This window comes from Halichoerus grypus, chromosome 3 (genome assembly GCF_964656455.1).
Source record: "Halichoerus grypus chromosome 3, mHalGry1.hap1.1, whole genome shotgun sequence".
NCBI lineage: Eukaryota > Metazoa > Chordata > Mammalia > Carnivora > Phocidae > Halichoerus > Halichoerus grypus.
Genome location: NC_135714.1, coordinates 62,398,654 through 62,422,098, shown reverse-complemented (window position 1 = coordinate 62,422,098; position 23,445 = coordinate 62,398,654). Strand labels below are relative to the sequence as shown.

At 40.7% G+C, this 23,445-nt stretch overlaps 1 protein-coding gene across 3 annotated transcripts in view; it reads right to left on the bottom strand.

Annotated features, from left to right (window-relative positions):
• The window catches only part of FRAS1 (Fraser extracellular matrix complex subunit 1), a 404,600-nt gene that overhangs the window by 212,582 nt on the left and 168,573 nt on the right, over positions 1-23,445 (bottom strand). For all 3 annotated transcript variants that reach the window (XM_036104730.2, XM_078068823.1, XM_078068824.1), the window contains exons 7-14: positions 17,968-18,051; positions 16,250-16,351; positions 15,741-15,932; positions 11,173-11,262; positions 7,881-7,916; positions 5,832-5,979; positions 4,218-4,361; positions 2,755-2,889 (exon numbers count right to left, since the gene is read on the bottom strand). In XM_036104730.2, the coding sequence (XP_035960623.2) occupies positions 2,755-2,889; positions 4,218-4,361; positions 5,832-5,979; positions 7,881-7,916; positions 11,173-11,262; positions 15,741-15,932; positions 16,250-16,351; positions 17,968-18,051 (931 nt within the window). The remainder of the gene's footprint in view (positions 1-2,754; positions 2,890-4,217; positions 4,362-5,831; positions 5,980-7,880; positions 7,917-11,172; positions 11,263-15,740; positions 15,933-16,249; positions 16,352-17,967; positions 18,052-23,445) is intronic.

Genomic DNA, 23,445 nt, shown 5'->3' with positions numbered 1-23,445 from the left:
GCAGTGACTGGTATGCAGGTGCATAATGTGGTCTGTGTTTACAACACTATTCAGTTTAACCAAGCACAAGAACGTAGTAATAACATTAATATCTGCACACACAAAAACACATTCATCTGCCCCTGTGTGTATGGGAGTGTATACCACAAAACTCAAGGGAAAAGGGAAAATGTTAAGGACCCCTGAGGATGCAATTCTCTGGCAGGACCCCATGCCTTCTTTCAACCCTCTGGTGTACCTGCTCCCACTCTCGTGCTGAAGAGCCATGTGTTTATGTGCCACTTGGCTCTGCCCCATATTTGTCTCTCAGCCCTGTATTCGACACAGTGAGCATGAATATTAGGTAATTTCCAGTAAACTTCCGGTAATTAATTTCCTCAGCACAGTGTTCACTTTCTTTTGGTTTTGATGGGTCAATAAAGTGGCAAATTATGCCGGTCACCACATAAATGACCCTGCCAAGAGGAATCAATCCAGAAAAACCTGTTGTTACCATAAAATGGCAGGCTTCTCCTTGGAAAGTTCAGCATGTGCTGGAAGAGCCCTGGTTGACTGACCGAATTCCAAGGTCAGTGGTGAAAAGCCACCAAAAATAGCACAAGCACAAATGTTGCAAAAAATTCCAATAATGAGAAAGCTTATTTGGAAAGCTTATTTGGGCTGTCTCAGCACTGAAACAGTATATGGAAATTGATCACAAGTTTAGCTTTAATTTTTAAGATCATTCTCGCTCGCTCTCTCTTCTTGCTCTCTTCTTTCTTCTCATTTTATGCATAAAAATGCAACCAGGCTGAACTAAAGCAAATTGGTTTAATTCCCTGGAGGGAGCATGAACAAATTTTCCCAGCAACTTTCTACCAGAGGCATTTGTGTATGGGTATGTGGATGGAATGTGGAAGCAGTCAGCTACGTAAACCAGTAATCAAATGAAACATTACCCATTTCAAAGTGCCCTATAACAGCATGAACATCCCCCACTAAAACACCGGGCATGGGAGAAAGGAAAATGGCCCCCCAAAAGAAAGGGAGAAAAAAGTAAATATGTATGTGGGATGTGTGGATGGGGGTAGGTGTTACGGAGGGAAGAATAAAATCTAGGGGGAATTAATTCCCTTTTTAAAGGCAAATCTGTCACAGGAGTGCTAGCAGGCGGTCTCTTTGATGGGATAGAAGAAAGGAGAAGAGACTACATTCAGTAACTTCATCAAATTGAAATTTTAGCAGTTTACCTAAATTGCCCAACCATTATATACTTAGGAAGGTGTTTGGATGTGCCCACTTTAAGCCTGTTCTAAAGTAAAGGTAAACAGAACACGATAAGTAAGAAACATTAAGGGTTCTTTTATCTTTTATGGCTGAGACTCCTATTGAAACACTGGTCCTTCAAAGATCCCCAAAGGGTAATACGTTTCCTCATTCATCAAACACTTGTTCAACAAACTGCTGAACAAATGCTGAACACTTTGTGCAGCCCTTGACGTTGGGGATACAGAAGATATTTTTACGGGTTGCAGAGAGCTAGCATGTCTTCTATTCTCATTGTAATTGGCTCCAGGGTAGGCCCTGCCGTCCTCCTATTTGTACGACATAAACAGCACCGGTGTTTCCCTCCAAGATGGTTTCCATCAGCCAGTGGATCCTGCTTCTGCGCACAACCTGGAATGGAGGCCAGCAGACTTTCTACATAGGACCTCACATACCACAGAGCTCATTCAGCCCGCAGAGCCAGTAAATACCATGCACTTACTCTTTTTTACTCTATTCCCTCCAAACGATCCTCCTGAAAATCTAACCGAGAGCATAAAAGGAGGAAGCATATGAGCTGACCCTCAGACTGGCCCACCTTCAATGCTCATCACATCTCTGCACCCTGTCCTGCTCAGCTGCAGAACCTAGCTACCACAGTTCCTTGTAAGACGCCTAAGACCCTCCCTCTGGCCTGTCTGCCTTTTCAGGTTTGCCTGCCACTGAGCACCCTGCCTTAGGTTCTGAGCACACCTGATCCTCTGTCTCCTGCAGATAAGCTTAGAACTCCACCCTCTGTCTTTGCTTCCACCCCATCTCCCATTCCTGCATTTATTTTTTTTTCCTATTCCTGCATTTAAAACATTCTTTATACATTTACTTTTTTACTTACAGTCAAGATTATAATCACTACTGAAAAAATGGCCCAGTATAAGCAACAAATTGCATTAAGACCACTCTGACTTCCAGAGACTATGATAATATTAAGAACTTCAACTAGTTCTTAATTTAGACACACAAAGCTACTAAAGTATAGAGATACTAAAGTAAGAGTAAATGTAAATGCCATCATCTGTTTTGCTTGTCCAAGTTTCCTATCATGATGTCTCTTGCTTATTTCTGTTTCTCCTTCACTCTTCAAGTAGAAATAAAGTTTAGAAAAAATATAGATCTGTTTCTCCCTTCATTTTCATTTAAGCACTGTGTATGCACACAAGGAAGGAATCGAACTTACGACACAATGACCACCCTGATCTGAATTAAGAACTGTTCCAGGGCCCCTAGGCATGTGCAGAAGGACTTCGAGAAATCTTACCACACACGCACACATCACCAAAGCACTAATAAGCTTATAAAAACATGTGTCATCTCTCTCATCCACAGTTCTTGGCCCATTAAGAGTCTCGTTCAGAGTTTCTTCTCAATACTTGAAAAACTGCTCACAGCTCCTGGTGCCCCAGATCTCTTGGAGGTGGGGGTGGCTTTCTCGGTGGCTGGGCCAGGGCTTACCTGCACAGGAGTAGCGGTCTTGGTAGAAGCCGTCCTCACAGCTGGACACACACTGGCCATGCTGCATCAGCAGTGGAGGTTGGCAGGACGAGCACTCCAGCCCACTGGTACACGTGGAGCACTGAGGCTGGCAGGCTAGCTCCGGGCACGGGTGGGGGAAAGAAAAAAGGGGCAGCTCTGATTAGCTCAAAGACGCCACTCCGGTGCCAATTCTTACGTAGCCCAATTCTGAGGCTCTGGAGACACCGAGAACAAGAAAGGCAGGAGAGTCACTGTACCAGCCTTCATTTATATGGCACATATTTCATGCCAGGCTCTGCATGAAGTGCTTTCTATGTAGGAATGCATTTAATCTTCACAACAAGCCTCTGGGTAGATATTATTAACCCCCATTTTTCACATGAGGAACAAGCTCCCCGAGGTTAAGTCACTTGCCCAAGGTCACATGAACCTGGCATTTGAAGCCAGGGGCTGCTGAGTCTGCTCTTCTTATCCAATAGCCCCCAATATCTTTCTCCCTCAACCATTTCCTAAGAATATCCCTTGTCTCTTTTCTTCCACAACCCATGGCAGAGATAGAAATAACTTTCAAAAAGGCTAAAGATTAGGAATCAGGAAAGTAGGGAGAAGTAAATAATTACAAAAATAATAAAAGCAGTTAAGCTTTATTGAGGCTTGACAATATCCTAGAAACTATTCTAGACACTTCATGTGTATTAACACACTTAATCCTCATAAGAACCCTCTGAGGAAGGTACTAGTCAGTATTACTCCACTTTACAGATAAGAATATTGAGGCACAGAGCAGTTAAATACTCACAGCTGGGGTATAAACCAACACACTCTTAAATGGATAATTAGCTCCATGAGTCAGAGATAGGAGAAAAAGTAACGATGATCTGGCCTCAAACAAGCCAAATTCTGCCAGGTAAGATCTTCTCAGATGCATAAGAACTCTGAAAATTGACATGAACCCATTCTGGATCTCCCAGTAACTCATAGGAGATAAGCTCTACTGCCGATTATCTGTGTGATGTTGAGCAAACCAGCTGATTTCTCTGGCCCCCACGTTCCCCACTTGCAAAATGAGAAAGTTCTAGTAAGAGATCTCAAATGCACATGTCAGTTCTAAAGTTCTATCTTGGATTAACTGAGTGTTGTAATAAATGACACCAAGAATCCCGGAGATATTACTAACTTTGAACGTCTTCAAAAAATGAAAAATCATATCACGACTACTTAGTAACATCTGACCTCCACATCGCCTATCTCTCAGTAAGCATCAAAACACCTGTGAAATGTTAGAAGCAAGAGACCTTCGGGTAGAGATGCCAAGTAACCCATAGCTGATGTTACTACCCTCTAATGGTCTTTGGAAGTTGTGCATTTCCTGCATGCATGGACCCCCTCCTTGACAGCAGTGGGCCTCAGTCCACCTCTGGGCTGTCTGCCCAGAGCCATACCTAAACAGAGAGCTCCAGCTTGGTAAAATCCCAGACCACAGCTTTGTACACACTGTCCATTCCGCAGCAACTTTGTGGGGTCCTGACATAGGTCACAGTGCTCCGGAGATTGAGAGCAGGTCAAGCAGTCTGGGTGGCAACGAACTACAATCAGGGACAAAGAAGAGAGAATTTAGTAAAGACCATAGGATTTCTTTTACATTCTTCCAAAAAAGAATCTACAGAGTATATGCAGTTGTATAGAATATGAAGAACAGAAAACTCTGGAACTTAGGTATGAAAAAAGCCCCCAAATAGCAAAAGTGATTTCAGTGCAAGATTTCAAAGAACCTCTCCTTGTCTGAAATATTATTACTGTCTCTGGTAGCTACAAATTGAAGACACTAAAAACATGACTGAACGGTCCTATTAATGCTTCTACCTGCTGGAATGCCTCTACAAACAGGAATTACCAGCTCCGTAATATATGATTTAAATGAATTCAATAATTTATGATTTCTTAGACGTTCTTCTTAAGCTTTGGCATGCATAGAAAGTTAAGACAAAACACAATTTTACAAAAGTTATTTTCTCAAAAAAAGCTTTCTTCTTTTTTTCTAAAAAAAGGCTTTCTTCTTTTTCTCCAAAATTCAAATCTCATTCCCAACAACTGGGATGATCATTGAATTCAGTGGCAATTGTCAGCGAAGGACTTCTTTCAGGTTTTGAAGTTGTCAAGGACTTGATTTTTAAGGTATAGTACATTTTAATATGCTAAATATTTGTTCTGGAAAGCCCAGGGAGCCACATTGCTAAAGGTAAGATAATTAAACCATAAAGTTGCTTCGCTTTTCCCATGATAAGCTCTTCATAGAAACACTGTGATTAGCCAAAATAAGTTGAGTGCAACAAAAGCAACCGCCAATATGAAAAATTGTGATCCACAGATGAAAACAATTAATTATGAAATACGAATGGAAGAAAATGCCACTTTTCCAAGTGAGACTAAGCTTATAGGCAAATTACTGCCCAGCCAGAGCAACGCCAGTGCTTGCCAACAATTATTAACTGGAACTAATTCAACCCCAGGTGATTTGAAAGCAGAGTTGCAGAACAAGTAGATAAAATTTTCTTTTGGAAGAAATTAATGAGTCTTTAAACTTCAAAAACCCATTTGAGAACTGCAAAAGGAACCATCTGTTTAATAGCTCACCTTAAAAAAAAAAAAAAAATGGACACCTGTAACAAACTTTCAGCAATTATTCCTACAGCTTCAACAACGGAACAGTCCTAACATATATATTTGCCTTTGCAAGTTTCCCTGCTTTATGCTGATATCCATAATAATCTTTTCAAGGTAGGTAAGGCACATTTTACCAATGAGGTAATTAAGATTTAGAGAGGGTCAAGGACTTGCCCAAGATCACATACCCATAATCTGCTGAGTTTGGCAAATACATAGACAAAGATTCAGTAACATCATTTGGTAGAAAAATTAGCAAGGGACAAACCAACCAACCAACCTAGTAGGTGACTTGAAAAAAAAAAAAAAAGGCAAGAAGGGAAAAAGAAGATCTCTCTGAAGTTTTTGGCAGTAAAAATATCTCGGCAGAAATAAATCAGACATGGACCCACCTGACGTACAATCTGGACAGCACCGTCCCTTCACCACCTGGGCTAGTGTGGCCACTGGACACGGTGAACAAGAGGGCTCGTAGCAAGTGACCTGAGAGCCCCAGCACTCACACACCTTGCAAGGGCCATCCTCCCACTTCTCCCCCTCCTGTACGAAACAGTAAAGAATCACACTATCAGAATTGCCAAAGTTCAGAAGACGGTTTGCTGGTGGAGAACCTACAATTTCCCTAAGGGACAAAATGAAGGTCCTGCTCCCTACCATGCAAATCTAACTCTGAAATAGGACAGCAGTTGAAGAGTTCCAAATTTAAAAAGGAAGATATTTCTCCTTCTCTGTTTATAATTGATTTGTTTTAATGCAGAACCCAGGCACACTGATAAACTGGGAAAGCATTCTGGGGCTCCCGGAATAAGCAAGAAGCCTGTAACACTTGTTTCTCAGCCTATCTCACCAAAAACAAAACAAAACAAAACAAAACAAAACAAAACAAAACAAAACAAAACAAAAAAGCCACCAGAGGGGATTACTATGTACTTAGTGATTAGCAGGTACATTACATACAATCTTTATAATAACAGTGGGAAGCTGGTTAAAGCCCTGAATTTCCTTATGGTTACTCAAGTAAGAGTAACAGTAGAGTCATTATATTGTCAAAAGGATAGCTCCTGTATGACCGTTTTTAGTGGGCTGTAGTTGTGCATGGGCTTTCTCATGTTGAAGTATTCTTTTCAGCCAAGCAAATTATGGTAATAAACATTAGTACTTTGATGAAGGATTCAAAGTGAATTATAAAGAGCAATTCCTTTTTGCTCACTATCCCACTCACCCTGAAGATAGGAAAGAGACGAAAGTTCCTACCAGAATGTTTTGGGGTGATGAAGGAGGTAAAACAGGGAAGGATATTAGAGCATATTATAATACCAATATTTGATAAAATTTTTATTTTTTTAAATTTTTTTTAAAGATTTTATTTATTTATTTGACAGAGAGAGAGAGACAGCGAGAGAGGGAACACAAGCAGGGGGAGTGGGAGAGGGAGAAGAAGGCTCCCCGCTGAGCAGGGAACCCAACACAGGACTCGATCCCTGGACCCTGGGATCATGACCTGAGCCGAAGGCAGACATTTAACGACTGAGCCATCCAGACGCCCCGATAAAATTTTTATCAAGCCAACTGATGTTGAACATTCCAAACAATTAATGTGGCTATAATTAGCAAAAATTAATGACAATATTAGAAAAAAAATCAGGAATATTATCTTGAGAAGGTAGAAGGGCTTTTCTTCCATTTCAAGGCAAACTGGATTACCAGACCCCCCCCTTTTTAAAATTTTTTTTTAAGACTTTATTTATTTATTTGAGAGAGAGAGCATGAGAGAGAGAGAGAGAGATCTCATGAGCAGGGGGGGAGGGGTAGAGGGAGAAGCAGACTCCCCACTGAGCAGGGAGCAGGATGTGGGACTCGATCCCAGGACTCTGGGATCATGACCTGAGCAGAAGGCAGCCGCTTAACTGACTGAGCCACCCAGGCGCCCCCCAGCCCCCTTTTTCTATAACTTCCAAAATTATAAGCTTCCTTGTGTGAACAAACATGCTTGCACTTTCCCTTAAAAGAAAACATTGAATGTTGTCCTGCAAAAAACCTGGGAAGAATGAACACTCAGCTTTGTTTTGGGGAGCTAACACTCCCAAACCCCAAAAACTCTCCATGCTTTGAGGAACATGAAATTGCACTGATGGTTAAACTGAATTTTCTAGGCCAGAAAAAATCAGAAGGAGGAAATCATCACACAAAAGGGAAAGGTACGTGTAGGAGCTTGTAGTTGGAGAAGTATTAATTATTAATTGTGGGGGGGAAATAGGGTAAGGGAAGGAGCAATAGTTTCAATGAGTTAAAGTCTTAGTTATCATTAACTGGACCATGGTGCCATCAAACACGACTGTCGGAAATACTATGACATTAAGGTTCCCCAGGACAGTTTATGTAGATCATTGCTTAGAATAATTCTATAAATATCTGTGTACCAGTCAAAAATCTATACTTACTGGAATACGCTTAACTTCACTTGCATTTGAAGACATCTAGGAACAAAGAGAAATGTATTTATTATACCACTAAAAACACCATTAGGCTGATGTACTTATTTTCTCATTTAAGACTTATCCATTTTGCCCAAGTAACATGCAACTTCATTCGTTATGAATAGAAAAAAAATCTTATATGTCAAAAAACAAGAAAAGCGTATGATAGGAGGTGAAGACAACATGCCATGGAAATTTTTTTTGAACTCTTATTCTTTGTGCTTAAGCACTTGGCTTCAATTTGCTTCCACATGAAGGACTCACAGTCAAGAGATCTAAGCCTGTAGGGGCAAACTCTTCTGTCTTGTAAGATACCACAGCATTATTTATGGGGATTTAGACCCATTTAAAACAACTTGCTTTTCTTTATTCCATCTGGTTTAATTTACCTCAAAAACAGGTAGGAAAAATGATACTATGATTGAGAAATTAGAAATTCAACATATATAGGCAGCCTTTAATCTCCTACATTCTTAAGAAACAAGGATGACTAAGTTATAAACCACTTATGAAACAAACAATGCCAACAGCATAATAACAATGATGCCATTTTTTAGCTTTTTTTTTTTTTTTAATGTGCCAGGTTCTGTTCTAAGTGCTTTACAGGTATTATCTCAATCACCCCATAAGGTAAGTACTATTGTTATCCGTTCTTCACAGATGAGGATTAAGTAACTTGTCCGAGGTTATAGTCAGTATGTGGCAAAGTAGATATTTGAACTTAGAGCCCCCACTGTTAACCCTACACAGTGCTCTCTCCCCAGCACATACAGGTTGGCAGATGCAATTTTCCCAAATTACGAAGCAAAAGTACAGAGGACTTAATCCCAATTCTTATCATCTTATTCTGATTGGTCAATGAAGCAGTTGTCTTTATGATCAACTGGCCTATTTTTTAGAACACAATTTATCAACATTCCAAAACCCCATGTGGAAAATATGAACTGTATAAATAGAGCAAATTTGAAGAGATTACGATAAATACATTTTCCTTCGGGTACATAATTTTTAAAAGCGCAGACTTAGAAATAAAACCTTAGCATGATCATTTGTTCTTTGGGTGTTGAGTTTAATAAGCTCTTTATAGATTTTGGATACTAGCCCTTTATCTGATATGTCATTTGCAAACATCTTCTCCCACTCTGTCGGTTGTCTTTTGGTTTTGTTGACTGTTTCTTTTGCTGTGCAAAAGCTTTTTATCTTGATGAAGTCCCAATAGTTCATTTTTGCCCTTGCTTCCCTTGCCTTTGGCGATGTTTCTAGGAAGAAGTTGCTGCGGCTGAGGTCGAAGAGGTTGCTGCCTGTGTTCTCCTCTAGGATTTTGATGGACTCCTGTCCCCACTCCCCTCCCCTCTAGAACCCTCAGTTTGTTTCTCAGAGTCCATAGTCTCTCATGGTTTGTCTCCCCCTCCAATTTCCCCCCCTTCATTCTTCCCCTCCTGCTATCTTCTTTCTTTCTTTTTTTTTTTTAACATATAATGTATTATTTGTTTCAGAGGTACAGGTCTGTGATTCAACAGTCTTACACAATTCACTGCGCTCACCATAGCACATACCCTCCCCAGTGTCTATCACCCAGCCACCCCATCCCTCCCACCCCCACCACTCCAGCAACCCTCAGTTTGTTTCCTGAGATTAAGAATTCCTCATATCAGTGAGGTCATATGATACATGTCTTTCTCTGATCGACTTATTTCATTCAGCATAACACCCTCCAGTTCCATCCACGTCGTTGCAAATGGCAAGATTTCATTCCTTTTGATGGCTGCATAATATTGCATTGTATATATATACCACATCTTCTTTATCCATTCATCTGTCGATGGACATCTTGGCTCTTTCCACAGTTTGGCTATTGTGGACACTGCTGCTATAAACATCGGGGTGCACGTACCCCTTCGGATCCCTACATTTGTATCTTTGGGGTAAATACCCAGGAGTGCAATTGCTGGGTTGTAGGGTAGCTCTTTTTTCAACTTTTTGAGGAACCTCCATACTGTATTCCAGAGTGGCTGCACCAGCTTGCATTCCCACCAACGGTGTAGGAGGGTTCCCCTTTCTCCGCATCCTCGCCAACATCTGTCGTTTCCTGACTTGTTAATTTTAGCCATTCTGACTGGTGTGAGGTGGTATCTCATTGAGGTTTTGATTTGGATTTCCCTGATGCCAAGCGATGTTGAACACTTTTTCATGTGTCTGTTGGCCATTCGGATGTCTTCTTTGGAAAAATGTCTGTTCATGTCTTCTGGTTAGCCTGGTGATGGGTATTAAAGAGGGCACATTCTGCATGGAGCACTGGGTGTTATACGCAAACAATGAATCATGGAATACTACATCAAAAACTAATGATGTAATGTATGGTGATCAACATAACATAATAAAGTACATTTTGAAGCAAAAAAAAAAAAAAAAGCTAAAAAAAAAAATATAAAACCTTAGCATGAAATTTCGCCGCCCCATCCAATCCCTCAAAATCCTCTCAATTCTACCTGCAAAATAAATCGAGAGCCTGATCACTTTCTATCACTTCCTCCCTAGACCAAAACACCATCACCACCTCTGCACTATTGCTGAAGACCTTCCAACCAGACCATGACTTCCAATCTTGCCCCCTTCCGTCACTCGCCCACAGAGCGGCCAAAGTGACCCTTTCACAAGTAAGCAGGTCACAGCACTGCTGCTCAAAGCTCGCACGGCGCCCACGTGTATGTGAGGGTAAAACCATGGCGTCCAAGCTACCTAGTGGACCTCATCGCCAAATCTTTTCCCCTCATTCACTTGGTGCCAGCCATATTCACTTTCTTTGTTTCCTGAACGCACCACGCACACCTCTGCTTCAGTCCTTTGCATTTGCTGGCCTGTCTTCCTAGCACATTTTCTCTCCCCTGGTCTCCATGTGGCTTGCTCTCTCACTTCCTTTAGGTTTTGCTCAAACCTCTCACCTTATGTAAAAAAGCACCTCACTGCCCTCAGCTACTCTCTAGCTGCTCTATTCTCTGCGCAGTACTTGTTACCCCCTGATGTGGGCAGGCATCTGTCCTCTGTGTCCCCACACTAGAGCATAAGTTCGCCGTAAGAGCAGGGACTCCATCTGCTTTTTGCTTCTGTGTCTCTAGTACCTGGCACATAGTAGGTGTGCAATCACATCTGTTGAACAAATGAGTAGTTGAAAGATATGAGAAGGTAATGGCCCCTCATTAAACTAATCTTGAATTATTAATTTTTAATAGTCTCCAGTTACTAGCCTGATACTCACAAATTCTGCATTTTCTTCATCAACACAGTAACCATTCTTTGAAATGCATTCAGGGCAGCATTTTCCATCTAAGTGAATTAATTCTTCACCCTGTAGAAGTAAGGATTGCAGAGGCACATATCAAATTACCATCTTTAGGTAGCAGTGCCAAATTGCAAAACAGCGGGATTCCCTGACTGGAATGAAGAACCTCAGCACACCCTTTGCTTTGGCCCTCTGCTTATTCCCTCTCCCCGTGTTGTTTTCCCATGGACAACCTAGGCCATGCAGCTCACCCCTCCAAGTGCTTTTTCATTCCAGCTCTGGTGATACTTGTGCACAGAGCCCTCCATCATTCCCCAACCATGCCTGGGAGCTCACATGAAATCAGAATGACCAAGATTATTCATTGTTGTAGTCTCTTGGAAAGTTACCAGTTTCAGAAAAGGATCAGGCTATCTTAAATATACAAGGTTGAACTTGTGATTTGGTTTCATTAACAGTGTTCAAATCAAACCAACACTTTTCCTTGAATACGAAATGAGATACATCCCTTTATGCACAGATGTAGTCTCAAGCATAAATTAAACAGGAGACAACTAATCTTTATTCAATATTCTGAATCTGTTATCCAACTCACATAATTACTATTTTTTAAATTAATTATAAGAAGAAGAAAAAAAGGTCACACTGAGAAGGTAGATACTTAACTTACAAAGTCTTATTATTTTAATTTAACTTCCCAATATTAATAATTTCATCGTTTTTATTTCTATAATAACAAAATGCTTACTATAAAAAAAATTAAATAATTATAAATTCTATCACTTAGTATAATTCCACTGCAAGCCTGCCTCCCAGGGAATCTGCTGTGAAAGATACAATCTCTGTTTACAATTTTTCATGTGCATATACTAACATCTAATACCTACAGGCTAAAGAGTATTTTTTAAAGTACTTTCCACTTTCTAAAGATAGATCTTCTTTCTAAAGAATGGTGATGTTTCTTTAAATCAAGACATTTAATTTGGGATCTACATTACATTTAAAGTGCAGAAACCACGTTAGGTAAAAATTGAATAATGTGAAATTGTGCAACAGAATAATCACAGGGATATTTTATGTTTAAAAACACTGTGCACCAAAAAATATATAAAATAAAGGCATTGGTTGTCTTTGAACTGTAGCATGATGGGTGGATTTTAAAGTCTCTTTTCTACTTTTCTTGAGTATCAATCTTCTAAAATGAATATGTATTATTTTAATGAAGGGAAATAGGAACTTTTAAAGGAAATACAAAAACACATGAATGACTGTAACTTTTTTTTGACTGTAACTTTTTACAGTGTCTAAAAACTGATTTCAGGAAGAAAGGAGTCGTGTATAGATCGCTGTCCATCAAAATGTAATGCCAATCAGAGGCCAGCGGAGAGCAGGGGATGCTACAGAGAGCGGGCGTATTTACATATAAATTGTTTTGCAGAAACGTGACAAATCAGCTGGTAGTGCAGGCCTAACCCAGAAATGGTGAAATCTGCTTTCAAAGCATATAAAGGGGTTTATATGCAGGTAATCTAAGTTGTTTAAAACAATGACACTGAGTATTTGTACTTCTATTAAAGGCAAAATGCGTAACTGCTGCTTGAGTGCCTGCTACAGGGTGTAGAGACCAAACGGAAAATGGAGCCTGCCTCATCCCAGGAGGGCAAGGAGGGTGGCCGTTCAGAGGCTTCGAACGCTACTGTAAATAACAGCAGGCCTTGCTGCTGGGGAACAAGGATTCGGTTGGGGTGAGGTAGGGAGTCCTAAATAGATCTGCTATTTATAGAAGAAGCCCGGATGCCCCAAACTGCGGCAGTTCACTGCGGTGGGGAGCTTGCTCCAATTAGCATTTGACTTGTCCTTTGAGAAAAATTGCTTTGCGGAACAAAACTAATTCTTTTCTTCTTAAGAGGATTCTGAGGCATGGGCCAGATGGAATCTGCTAACCCCTCCCCCACTGAATCACACCAACATCTATCCACCAGACGAAAGATGGTGTGAGTCCACTAGCTTGCCATTGAAAAAGGAAACACTCTTTTGAGGGAATTTTCCTCCACTGGAGAAGGGAAAGGCACCTCACACGTGCAGTGTGCCCATCCCCTTCCGTGTATGTTGTGATAAGCTTCGATTCTACCCTCCCCCCACCAGCACCATTTTATGTCCCAGGTGTGAATGCTAGGTCCTTTAAAAACAAGTAATTTGACTTCTCCATCTGAATTCATGTTCAAAGATGACACAAAATTTAAAAAAAATGAAAATCTTCATACTGTGCTATTTTACTATTGATGCATTTGTGTTTCAATGTCTAGGGATTTGGTTGGATACATCAAAAACAAAGGCCATGCCATTTTCTCCTTTTTTAACAAAGGAAAATGATGTGCTGATTTCCATGCTACTCAGAACATTGCTGTTGATAACCAATGTGATCATTATTACAACGGTGAACCTGTACAGTTCTGTCTCTTCTTCTACAAGTTGACTTTTCTGCCTCTTTGTGGACGTACATACACTTAGACCTAATCTACCCTTGGTATCCAGGAACCAAATGCCCGTGATATTCTAGGAAAGGCAGAAAGTGGGGTAGAATTTTGAATAAAAATACCAACAGCACACTTGCACTGCCCCCTCGGCAGACAGTCATTTTCTCCAGATGCTTCTCAGGCATTTCATTCGTATTTCCATTATCATTGATGCCACTGCATATTGTGATTGCTGTTGATGTATCTGACTTCCCCCAAAAGCCTGAGAACTCTTGAGATTAGAATGTGTCTTATTCATCTTTTTATCTCCAAGCTAAGCAGAAGTTAGGAAGTTTGCACTCCAGGCATTCACAGAGCTATTTGCAGAAGTGTGGCACAGAAAGAAGGCTAAGGGATATTTTTGGTAAGATTCAATTTTGGTTAAAATTTCACTTCTGGTAGTGTCTCCAGTTTAGAACCCAGTGCCTTCAACAACATTTGGAAACACAGGTGTCACCTGGAAGACACCAGTTTAGTTGACTAAGGACCTGGAGAAATGGGCTAAAGGCATTAGAACTCCTCAGTTCCTAACAGAGAGGATGGGGTGGGAGTAAGAAGCAGACAGTGCTGGGGGGTGACTGCAGGGGAACTGAGGCCCTCTCCATGTACTTCCGCTGTTGCTCCCCATTTTTCCTAAGAACAGAGAAGAAGACCTGGTGCATGGGGCCACAGGTAGGTGTCACAGAGGATAGCAGGAACTTGGAAATGCATTAGCATTGGGGACCCTGGGTCAAATTATTATCTGTGATTGAGACTCTTTGCTCAGACTTAACTGAAAATAGGTGGCTAAAGGACCCACGTTACCAGAATCACCTCTCCCACATTTTCCATAAACCCTGGGATATTATTCGGCAAATTAAGATCTTAGAAAATAACGCAGCATCGTCCCAGCAGTCTGGCAAGGCCAGGAAGCCCAGCCTCAGCTTGAGGGGGGGGGGCGGGGGAAGGGCCCTGACTGGGGTTTTTCTCATCTTCGTCCAACCATTCTGACTCCCCTGACATAAAGAAGGAAAAGAAATGAAAAGGCATGTGGGGGGAAATAAATCTGCAAAAAGCAAGACCCTCTTTACCTAAATACGTTTCAGCTCTGCCAAGACTTAGAAGTAGGAGGCAAAATGAAAAATCACCCTGTCATTGACAGCCCTGTTTGAAAGGTTGTTCCCCAGCTCAGTGTTAAGAGGAGCTGAGATGTGGGGGAGAAGAACTAGAAAGAAAAATGACTTCACAGATATCCAGTGCTTCAGATCTTCTGAGTTTCCCTCATCTACTCAAGTTCACAACCCTGCGGGAAATTGGTGGGGCGGATGGGAGCGGTGAGGGAGAAGGAGACAACTTTCAAAGCAATTTGTTTTGCAATGGGTCAAAATTGAGTTCAAAGAGAAAAAGAAAAAAAAAAAAAAAAGCAATTTCCCTACAATATACATCTATAGTCCAAACAGAGGCTGCTTTGTTAGAAGCTTCTAGAAATTCTGCAGACAGCAGAAGTCAACAGAGGTCATCCGCGTTAATTATTTATGAGGTTCCCCTTCCTCTCTCTTTAAAACAAAAACAAAAACATTTTGTTTTCTTTCCTGATCCACAGAAGCAGCCGTAGGTGCTGGCTCTCCTTTCTGCTAAGTGCTGCCAGTAGGGCCTGCGACAGAAGCCGGCCGCGGGAGCACCTGCGGACCTCTGTTTCATAACCATAGCAAGCCGGGCAGGCCACCAGCCATGAGGTCCAGCTGCGCTGACTGATAGGCTAATGTCCCCTATCATGTCCTTCCCTTTCATGTCTCTGGCTCAGGGCTTCCAATCGGACCAGATGCACTGACAGCTAAAAGCTCCAGGGGGCTGTTCCAAGCCAGTCTGAACACATAGTGACATTTATTTTACACCACAGAATCTTTGTGCTAGAAGGCTCTGTGAAATGTGAGTGGTCAACCTGGCTGTCGCCTCTGCTGCTGCCAAAAAGTAAGGAACAGGTGAGGGACCATATCTCCCACTGGAGAGAACTGTTACAGTCCAAGTGGAAATGCCTTCACTTCTTACCTGGGCACACTCCACTTTGGCACACTCCCCAGTCCGGCAGATCACTTGGCCATGGTCACACACGCAGAACTCGCAGGCTGAGCTCTTCCACATTTCATCCTGGTAGCGCACAATCCCGTTGTGCGAGCAGCTTCCCACAGGAGACACACATTCCTCACAGCATTCCCCGTGACGCTGAGCCCTGCTCTGACCCTGAAGAAACAAAGATGGCAGGTAAAGGGCAGTTCTCAGGAGACTTTGAAAACATCTGAGCCAATGGGGCAGAAGGACATAAAAGGCCAACACTGTATGCTGCTCCTTTCCCCCCACTGCCCAACCTAACCCAGCTGAGGCAAGTTCCTCTCTACCTCAGCCTCCTTCCTAGGAAGCAGGTCTTTCATATCTTTATCGAATATTTCTGAATATCATAAAACTTTCGATTCCCTCAAAAGACACACTGGACTGAGAAATGCATTGCTCAAATGACCCAGGATAAAGCTTTGAAAACCAAGCCACACTCTCTCAAATACCTTTTCACATCTTAGTGGAGGGCAGGCCTGTTTGTGGCACCTGACCTCACCCTCGTCACATATACACGTGGTACAGGCATTTTCATTCCACTGCTCACCGTGCTGAGTAAAGAAAGGACAAAGTAGAAAATCAAGTGTCACATACATCAAACAGAAACACGGGCACATAAGGCACACAACTTTTTGTTACAATTTTTAATTGAGCCACATTGAATGTACTCCTGAGAAATGATATCATTTAGGCAGCAACGGCCTCTAAGAAAAAAGTCAATAATGTCCAAAAGGAACTTTGCATTCATTTTTATTCAACTGTATTTATTCCATAGATGTGTTGAGGGCCTACTCTCTGCCAGGCACAACGGGGCCCTGGAACATCAAGATTAATAAGAAGACCCTGTTGGCTGCCTAATGAGTGCTCATTCTTTAGCTCTTCTTTGCCAGGAGACCCAGTGCCCACTGCCACATACTCAATTTCCCAGCGAGGGCAAAGAAAAGACTCTTCTCCCCCACAAAAGAAAATCCATCCCTTTTCCCCACCAGCCTTTAGTAATGATTGTATGTGGAAGAGCTAGTCTGGAGGAAGCCATCTTGGGGATGTGAGGGGAGAAGACAGAAAGCAAATGCCAACATGCTGCCGATGGCAGGGTGGAAAGATCAAAAAAGGATCCTTTGATCCTTGAAGACATCATCAAGACCTCAGTTGATCAACCCTGCAATCACCCTACCTCTGGACTTCTTGTTATATGAAATAATAAACATTTTCATTTTAGTCACTTTTAGAGGAGTATTTCTGTTACTTACAACCAAAAACTTCACAACAGATATAAAGGCTATCTCTTCCAGGAGAAATTAACCTGGCACATGTGTGGCTATTGTATTGGACAACACAGATCTAGTACATACAAAAGTCCTTTCCCAATAGTTATGTTCATTCAGATTTCAAGGGACCCATCTAGATTTGTGACATTCATTCCCTAATACTCTGTTCCAGATTCTCTACTGAGAGTCATAATTCCAATTTCTATTTAGTCTTCTTTAGAGTGGCTGGCAAGCAAAGGAAGTAGTTGGGTTTATTTTTTATATGTTCTTTGCTTTTGAATAATGTAACCTTCTTTTGGCTCAGCTGGGCACTCCTAAGAACATTCATTCGTTCATTCATTCATTCAGTTTGTTGAATTCATTTTTATTTGGCACCTATTATGTGTTAGGCACAGTTATCTACATTGTTCCAATAGTACTTTCAACTGTGCAGGTTCCACCACCACTAGCTTCTCCCCTCCCTTCCCTCTCTCCCTTCCCACCCCCATGCCTCCCCTCAGTGTAATGCAGGGGGAAGCCGTGTCTGGATATCAGTACATACAATCCAACCAAAGCAGAAAGACATTCCCCGGGCCTCCAGCCTAAGTGTAAACTGATAGTAACCAATGATAGTCCTTTTCTTCCTTCGAGACGTGTAAGCAGTAAATTCACCAAGGTCCGTGACCCAGGTGCTGCCTGCCAGCACATTCCTTTATATTTCTAATCCTCTTCAATTTAATTTTTTCATAAAGGCTTTCCACAAAGAGAAGGAAAAAAAGCTGTTTTGTTTTTTTTTTTGAGTTACTAATCTTGGCAAAGACTCAGACAAAAGGGTGGGGAGGTCTGGTGGTTGGAAGGGTGGAGGGCATATGTGTGAGAATGTATGTCAAAACACGCACAGGGGGTACAGCAAAGGTTACCTCGTACACTTGGCCTGATGCAGAGCAGGATCGGGAAGAGCACTGTGGGCAACATTTTCCAGGAACTCGGACTATAGTTTCATCCTTACATCCAAAAAAGGAACAATCCATCAAAAGGAGACATTAATAAAATCCACAACAGTAGGAAAATTTCATTCATAGCCAACTCAATCATGTGCCTCAAGCATCCATAAATAGCAATTTCCTCTCTTTTAGTATTTATTAGTCACCTGGTGCTTTGATAATTGGCACTTCCAAAGTCATTGTGACTCTTAAGAGGTTTGCACATTCCTCAAGTCCTATCCTCTTCTAAGAACACACAAAAGCACCAATAATAACAATGACAGTAAGAATAGTACTTAGTGTTTGCCAGGCACTATTTTTTTTTTTAAAGATTTTATTTATTCATCTGACAGAGAGAGAGAGAGAGAGACAGTGCGAGAGGGAACACAAGCAGGGGGAGTAGGAGAGGGAGAAGCAGGCTTCCCACGGAGCAGGGAGCCAGACTCGGGGCTTGATCCCAGGACCCTGGGATCATGACCTGAGCCAAAGGCAGACGCTTAACGACTGAGCCACCCAGGTGCCCCTGCCAGGCACTATTTTAAGGCTTTACATGACCCTATGAAGTAGATGTTCTTATCCCTGTTTTATAAACAAGAAAAGTAAAGACCAGAAAGGTTATGTGACTTGTACAAGGTCACACAGCTGACGTGGTAATGACAAATGGTAGGAAAGAGACTTCAGAGCACCAACCATACCAACACTTAAGAACACTTAAGCTCCTGCTGAGTTACTGCTAAACTCAAAATGGAGGCATCCCTCTCCTGATAAGCTACTTCACTATTCTTTTGCATCTTTATGTGAATGCACATTTATATATATGCATTAGGGAGCTCCTTAACATGAAAAAAATCAATTTTATTCCTAGATAATTGGGAATGAGAGCAGAGCAAAGTGGTGAGAGACTAAATGTCCAAAGAACTGCCAATGTCCTCTCCCTACTTCTCCCCTCTACCACTCTCACCCCTAGGATATCAGACCATTTGTCTCCACTGCCCTGAGAAGAACTTTCATAGCAACAGTCCCCTCATTAATGCCAAAGAGTCAGCTTCTCACTTTGACTTATCACTACAACCTTTTGAAAGGCAAGAAGGTAGACAAATTAAAGGCAGAGGAAAGAGGGTTAGAATGAACCAAGTTTTAAGGACTAAGAAATGGTTCATCTTACATAGAAGATACCTTCTGAATGATTACCTTCACTTTTTCTTACAAGAGGCAGAAAATGAGCTTTTATTACCATGGTTGCTTTGGAACTCATTCTGTAAGAAAAAGGCAGCCAAAGTACTTGGGCAGGGGAGGGGGGTCAAAGAGATTTAATTTTTCTTGGACAGTTGCAGTCATACCTCAGTAGTTCTTTAACCCAATGATGTATGGTTAGATTAATGCATTACTATCTAATGGGGATTTATTTCAAACAACTGAATCACTGGATTAAACTGACAACTGTTTTCTTGTTTTAGGTTATTTTATTTCTTTATTCTTCTATATGGAAAATATTATGGCCATTGATGTTTAATAGAGAATGTGAAAATTGGACATGCACTGAAATCATTGAGCATTTCTCAACCTCAGAACTATTCAGCTTAATGAAATTTCAGTGAGAAAGTAAAATAAAGGCATATTTGATGTCATACTACTCAGTAATTTTATTGTAGTAAACAAATGAACTTATACAATGCTTGGTAAACAGGGAACAGATGTAATGATCACAAATCTTGAATCAGCAGAGAGTTAGTATCAGTCTGTCTTAACTAACATGGACTAGACCCAAGTATAGTCGCAGAGTCAATTCGAGAGCACAGGGGAAGAAGGAATTACTTGTAGCAAGATTGATACAAGGAAAATCAAGCTTTCCACCAATTCTTACTGGCAATAGCTAATTATATATTTTATTGATGGAAACAGAATCCTTATTCACCAATCCAGATCAACAAGGGCAGGAAGGAAAAGCATTTAAAGAGAAAATATCCCAGGATACAAGAGAACTACCTGACCGAGAGGTGAGAACTCAGCTGGGCTAGCGCTTCATAAGCAAGACTGGAGATGCAAGTAAGAAGATGAACAACAAAGTGGGTCAGAAAAAATGGGAAAGACTTTTTAACAGTGAATTTTGTTGTTGTCATATGTCTGAATCCTATCATTCTGGGCTATGTAGATTTGCCCTTCCAAATGTATAGTCTACACAGGAGCCAGCCAACTATGGACCAAGGGCCAAATCTAGCCTACCACCTGTTTCCCTAAACTTTTATTGGAACACAGCCATATCCACTCATTTACATATTACCTATAGCTGTTTTTGTGCTACAATGGCAGAGTTGAGTAGTTGTTTCAACTGAATGGCACACAGAGCTGAAAATATTCACTATCTGGCTCTTTACAGAAAAAGTTTGCCAACCCCAGGTCTAATATGGCACCCTCAGTAAACACAGGAATTGAATAAAAAAAATACGATTAATATTATTACAATTTGGGGTAGGGCTACCATTAAGGATATATTTAATTATGGTTTTTCATATTCCTTAAATAAAAATATTTATGATAAAAATTTTACGGTGTACTATAGCTAACAGCCCTTGATGAAATATTTTCCCACTATGATACCTCTGGCAGATATAGAAAGAGATAAAAATTTCACCACCAAAAGATAAAACAGCCAACCTCCTACCACCGCTATGAGGAAGTCCCATTGAACGTAAGACATTCTATGGACTTTCTTTGCTGTGTAAACCTAAATAGATATAAGAACCATCATTCTGCCTAACTCACTGCCTTTCTGTATCAAACACAACCCAGATCCATCCCTCCCGTGTGTGGCCACTACTGTTTGAGGCAGTCAGGTGCCAGTCCTCACCTCCCTCAATATCTTTCTTTCTACATCTAATCAGAGCCCATAATGTAAAAAAAAAAAGAGTGGGAAGTATGCATGTTGGAGGAGGTAGAGGGAGTGATAAAAAATTGGGGAACAGGATGATGTCTCAAATGTTAAAGCACATGGTCACCGAGAGAGAAGGAGAGCGCCTTTGCAGCAATGCAAACTGGGGAGTATAGTTTTGGTTTCACATACTCAAAATGTAGGAGGGTTGGGCAGTGGAGGTAGGAAAAGATCCAATCTCAGTACAGTAGAACTACACTGACTGAAAACCCACCAGCCCCTCAGACATGAACCTTTCTTAGCATCTGGCTATGGATCCAAGAAGGGGAGTTAGCCAGGGGCAGGACATTTACCCTTGCAGCTTTCAAGCAGTGGGTATGGACAGATTTCTCTTGATCAAGGATGAGTAAACAGAAGGAAAGGAACTTGGGAAAAACCCTGAAGAGCAAGCAAAACAAAATGTTCTAAAGATTCAGAGAAAGAGCAGACTTCTGAATGCTACATACTACAGGATCTAAAAGAAAAGATTTAAAAGCTATTTTGCAACTTCAGTAAGATGCATGAAAATGAAGTCTTTATTAAATAGAAGCAAGAAGCAATAAAGAAAGAATAAGCGTTAGGATTTAAAAAAAACTAGATGAACCAATGAGAAGAAAAATAAGGAAGAATTAAAAGAAAATTAAAGTGAAATAGTCAAATTAAAATCAATACTAGAAGTAGTAAATACAAACTCAAGAAGCTCTCTCCATATGAAGAGGAAAGACACAAAGTGAAAAATGATGAGACAGCATGATTGATAATGAGGGGGAAAGCGAGGGGAGCAATCTAAGAATCATTGTGTTTCTAGAGAAAAGAGAATAATTGGAATGAATATGATTAAATTAAAGCCATAACTGAAGAAAGCATTTCAAAAACTGGAATACAGACTGACTGAAAGGGCTGCACCATATTCTAGGCAATAAGGTGAAAAGACACCTCACCTAGAAATATCCTGAAAAAATGTTTCATTTATAAAGATAAAGAAATATCCTGCAAGAATCCAATAGAGTAAAATTAGTTGAACACAATGGAATAGAAAGCAGACAGACCTCAGATTTCTCCATAGCACTAAATTTCAGGATTCAGTGGAAAGGAGCCCACAGGGTTGGGATGTGAAAATATTATAATTGCCCCCAATTTTTGAGCCCTCCAATTAGCTCTAAGGTATATGGGCAGGAAGAAAATAATTCTCAAATCCTTAGTGGCTCAGAAGACATCCAATCTTCTATCTTTCTTGAAAAGAACATCCAAAGATGAAGTTCAACCTACTCAGATTCATCAATGTGGGAATGGGAAAATTATAAAAAAATATTTAAAAGTATTAAAAAATTGGTGGTAATATCATCAGGAACATTTGGGATGCCTGGGTAGCTCAGCCGGTTAAGCGTCTGCCTTCAGCTCAGGTCATGATCCCAGGGTCCTGGGATGCAGTCCCATATGGGGCTCTCCGCTCAGTGGGGAATCTGCTTCTCCCTCTCACTCTCCCTCTGTGCACTCTCTCTCTCTCTCTCAAATAAATAAATAAATATAATCTTCAAAAAATATATCAAGAACAACTCTCATCAGACTGAGCAGACCATTTTAATGAGTCTACAAAAATGTGGATGGGTTAGGGCTCTGTTCATAAGGCATCTGGACAAAAGTAGCAAGCAATTTTGGTATGAATTTACATCCCTCCTTAAGGGAACAACACCCTGTTTAAACATAAGAGATTTCTCCTTTTGTCAGAGATTATCACCAACTTCTAAAATGTGATTTTAACTATGAAAAAAACAAATATATCCACATTTGCCTACAAAAAATTTGGAATGAATTACCAAAAAAATCTATTATGGTGTTTTTGAATGATAGAAATCTAGATAATCATTTTCTGCTTTTCTGCCTTTTCCAAACTTTCCTTAATAAGTACAGATTCATTTTATGATTTAAAAGAAAAAAAGAAAACCTCTTACATTGAAAATCAATTTTTTTTCTAGAGCTCAAGACCTGGAAATACATTTCTTCTGATGAACTTGTGTGTTTTTAATATTTAATGAGTTGATGCATACAAAATACTTGCAATCATGTTCAATGCTATTAGTAACTAGCATTTTTGTGATTGTTACTATAGATAATGCTATGTAACTCATCATTTTGGAAGGCCATCTAACATAATGGTTAGAAATATGAGTCAGGTGTGGTCTGTTGAGGTTGTGATGCCGAAATGCCTAGGTGAGAAGCACTGATACTTCCTAACTGTGGTCTTACCCAAGTCACTTAAGGCTCTCCGTACCTTAGAGGGGATGATAATAATAGCTCCTAATAGGGTTGTGATGAGAATTACAGAGCTCTGAAAATTAATGATTGGCACATAATAAATGCCAAAAATGTGGTGATGGTGAGGACAGAGATGATGGTAGATGGTAGACAGTGGTGATGGTGTTTCCATCAAAAGCCTAAACTTTTTAACACCCCTTTATATCATCAGAACATCCAATATTTAATAATGATATTAAATTAAGAAAAAT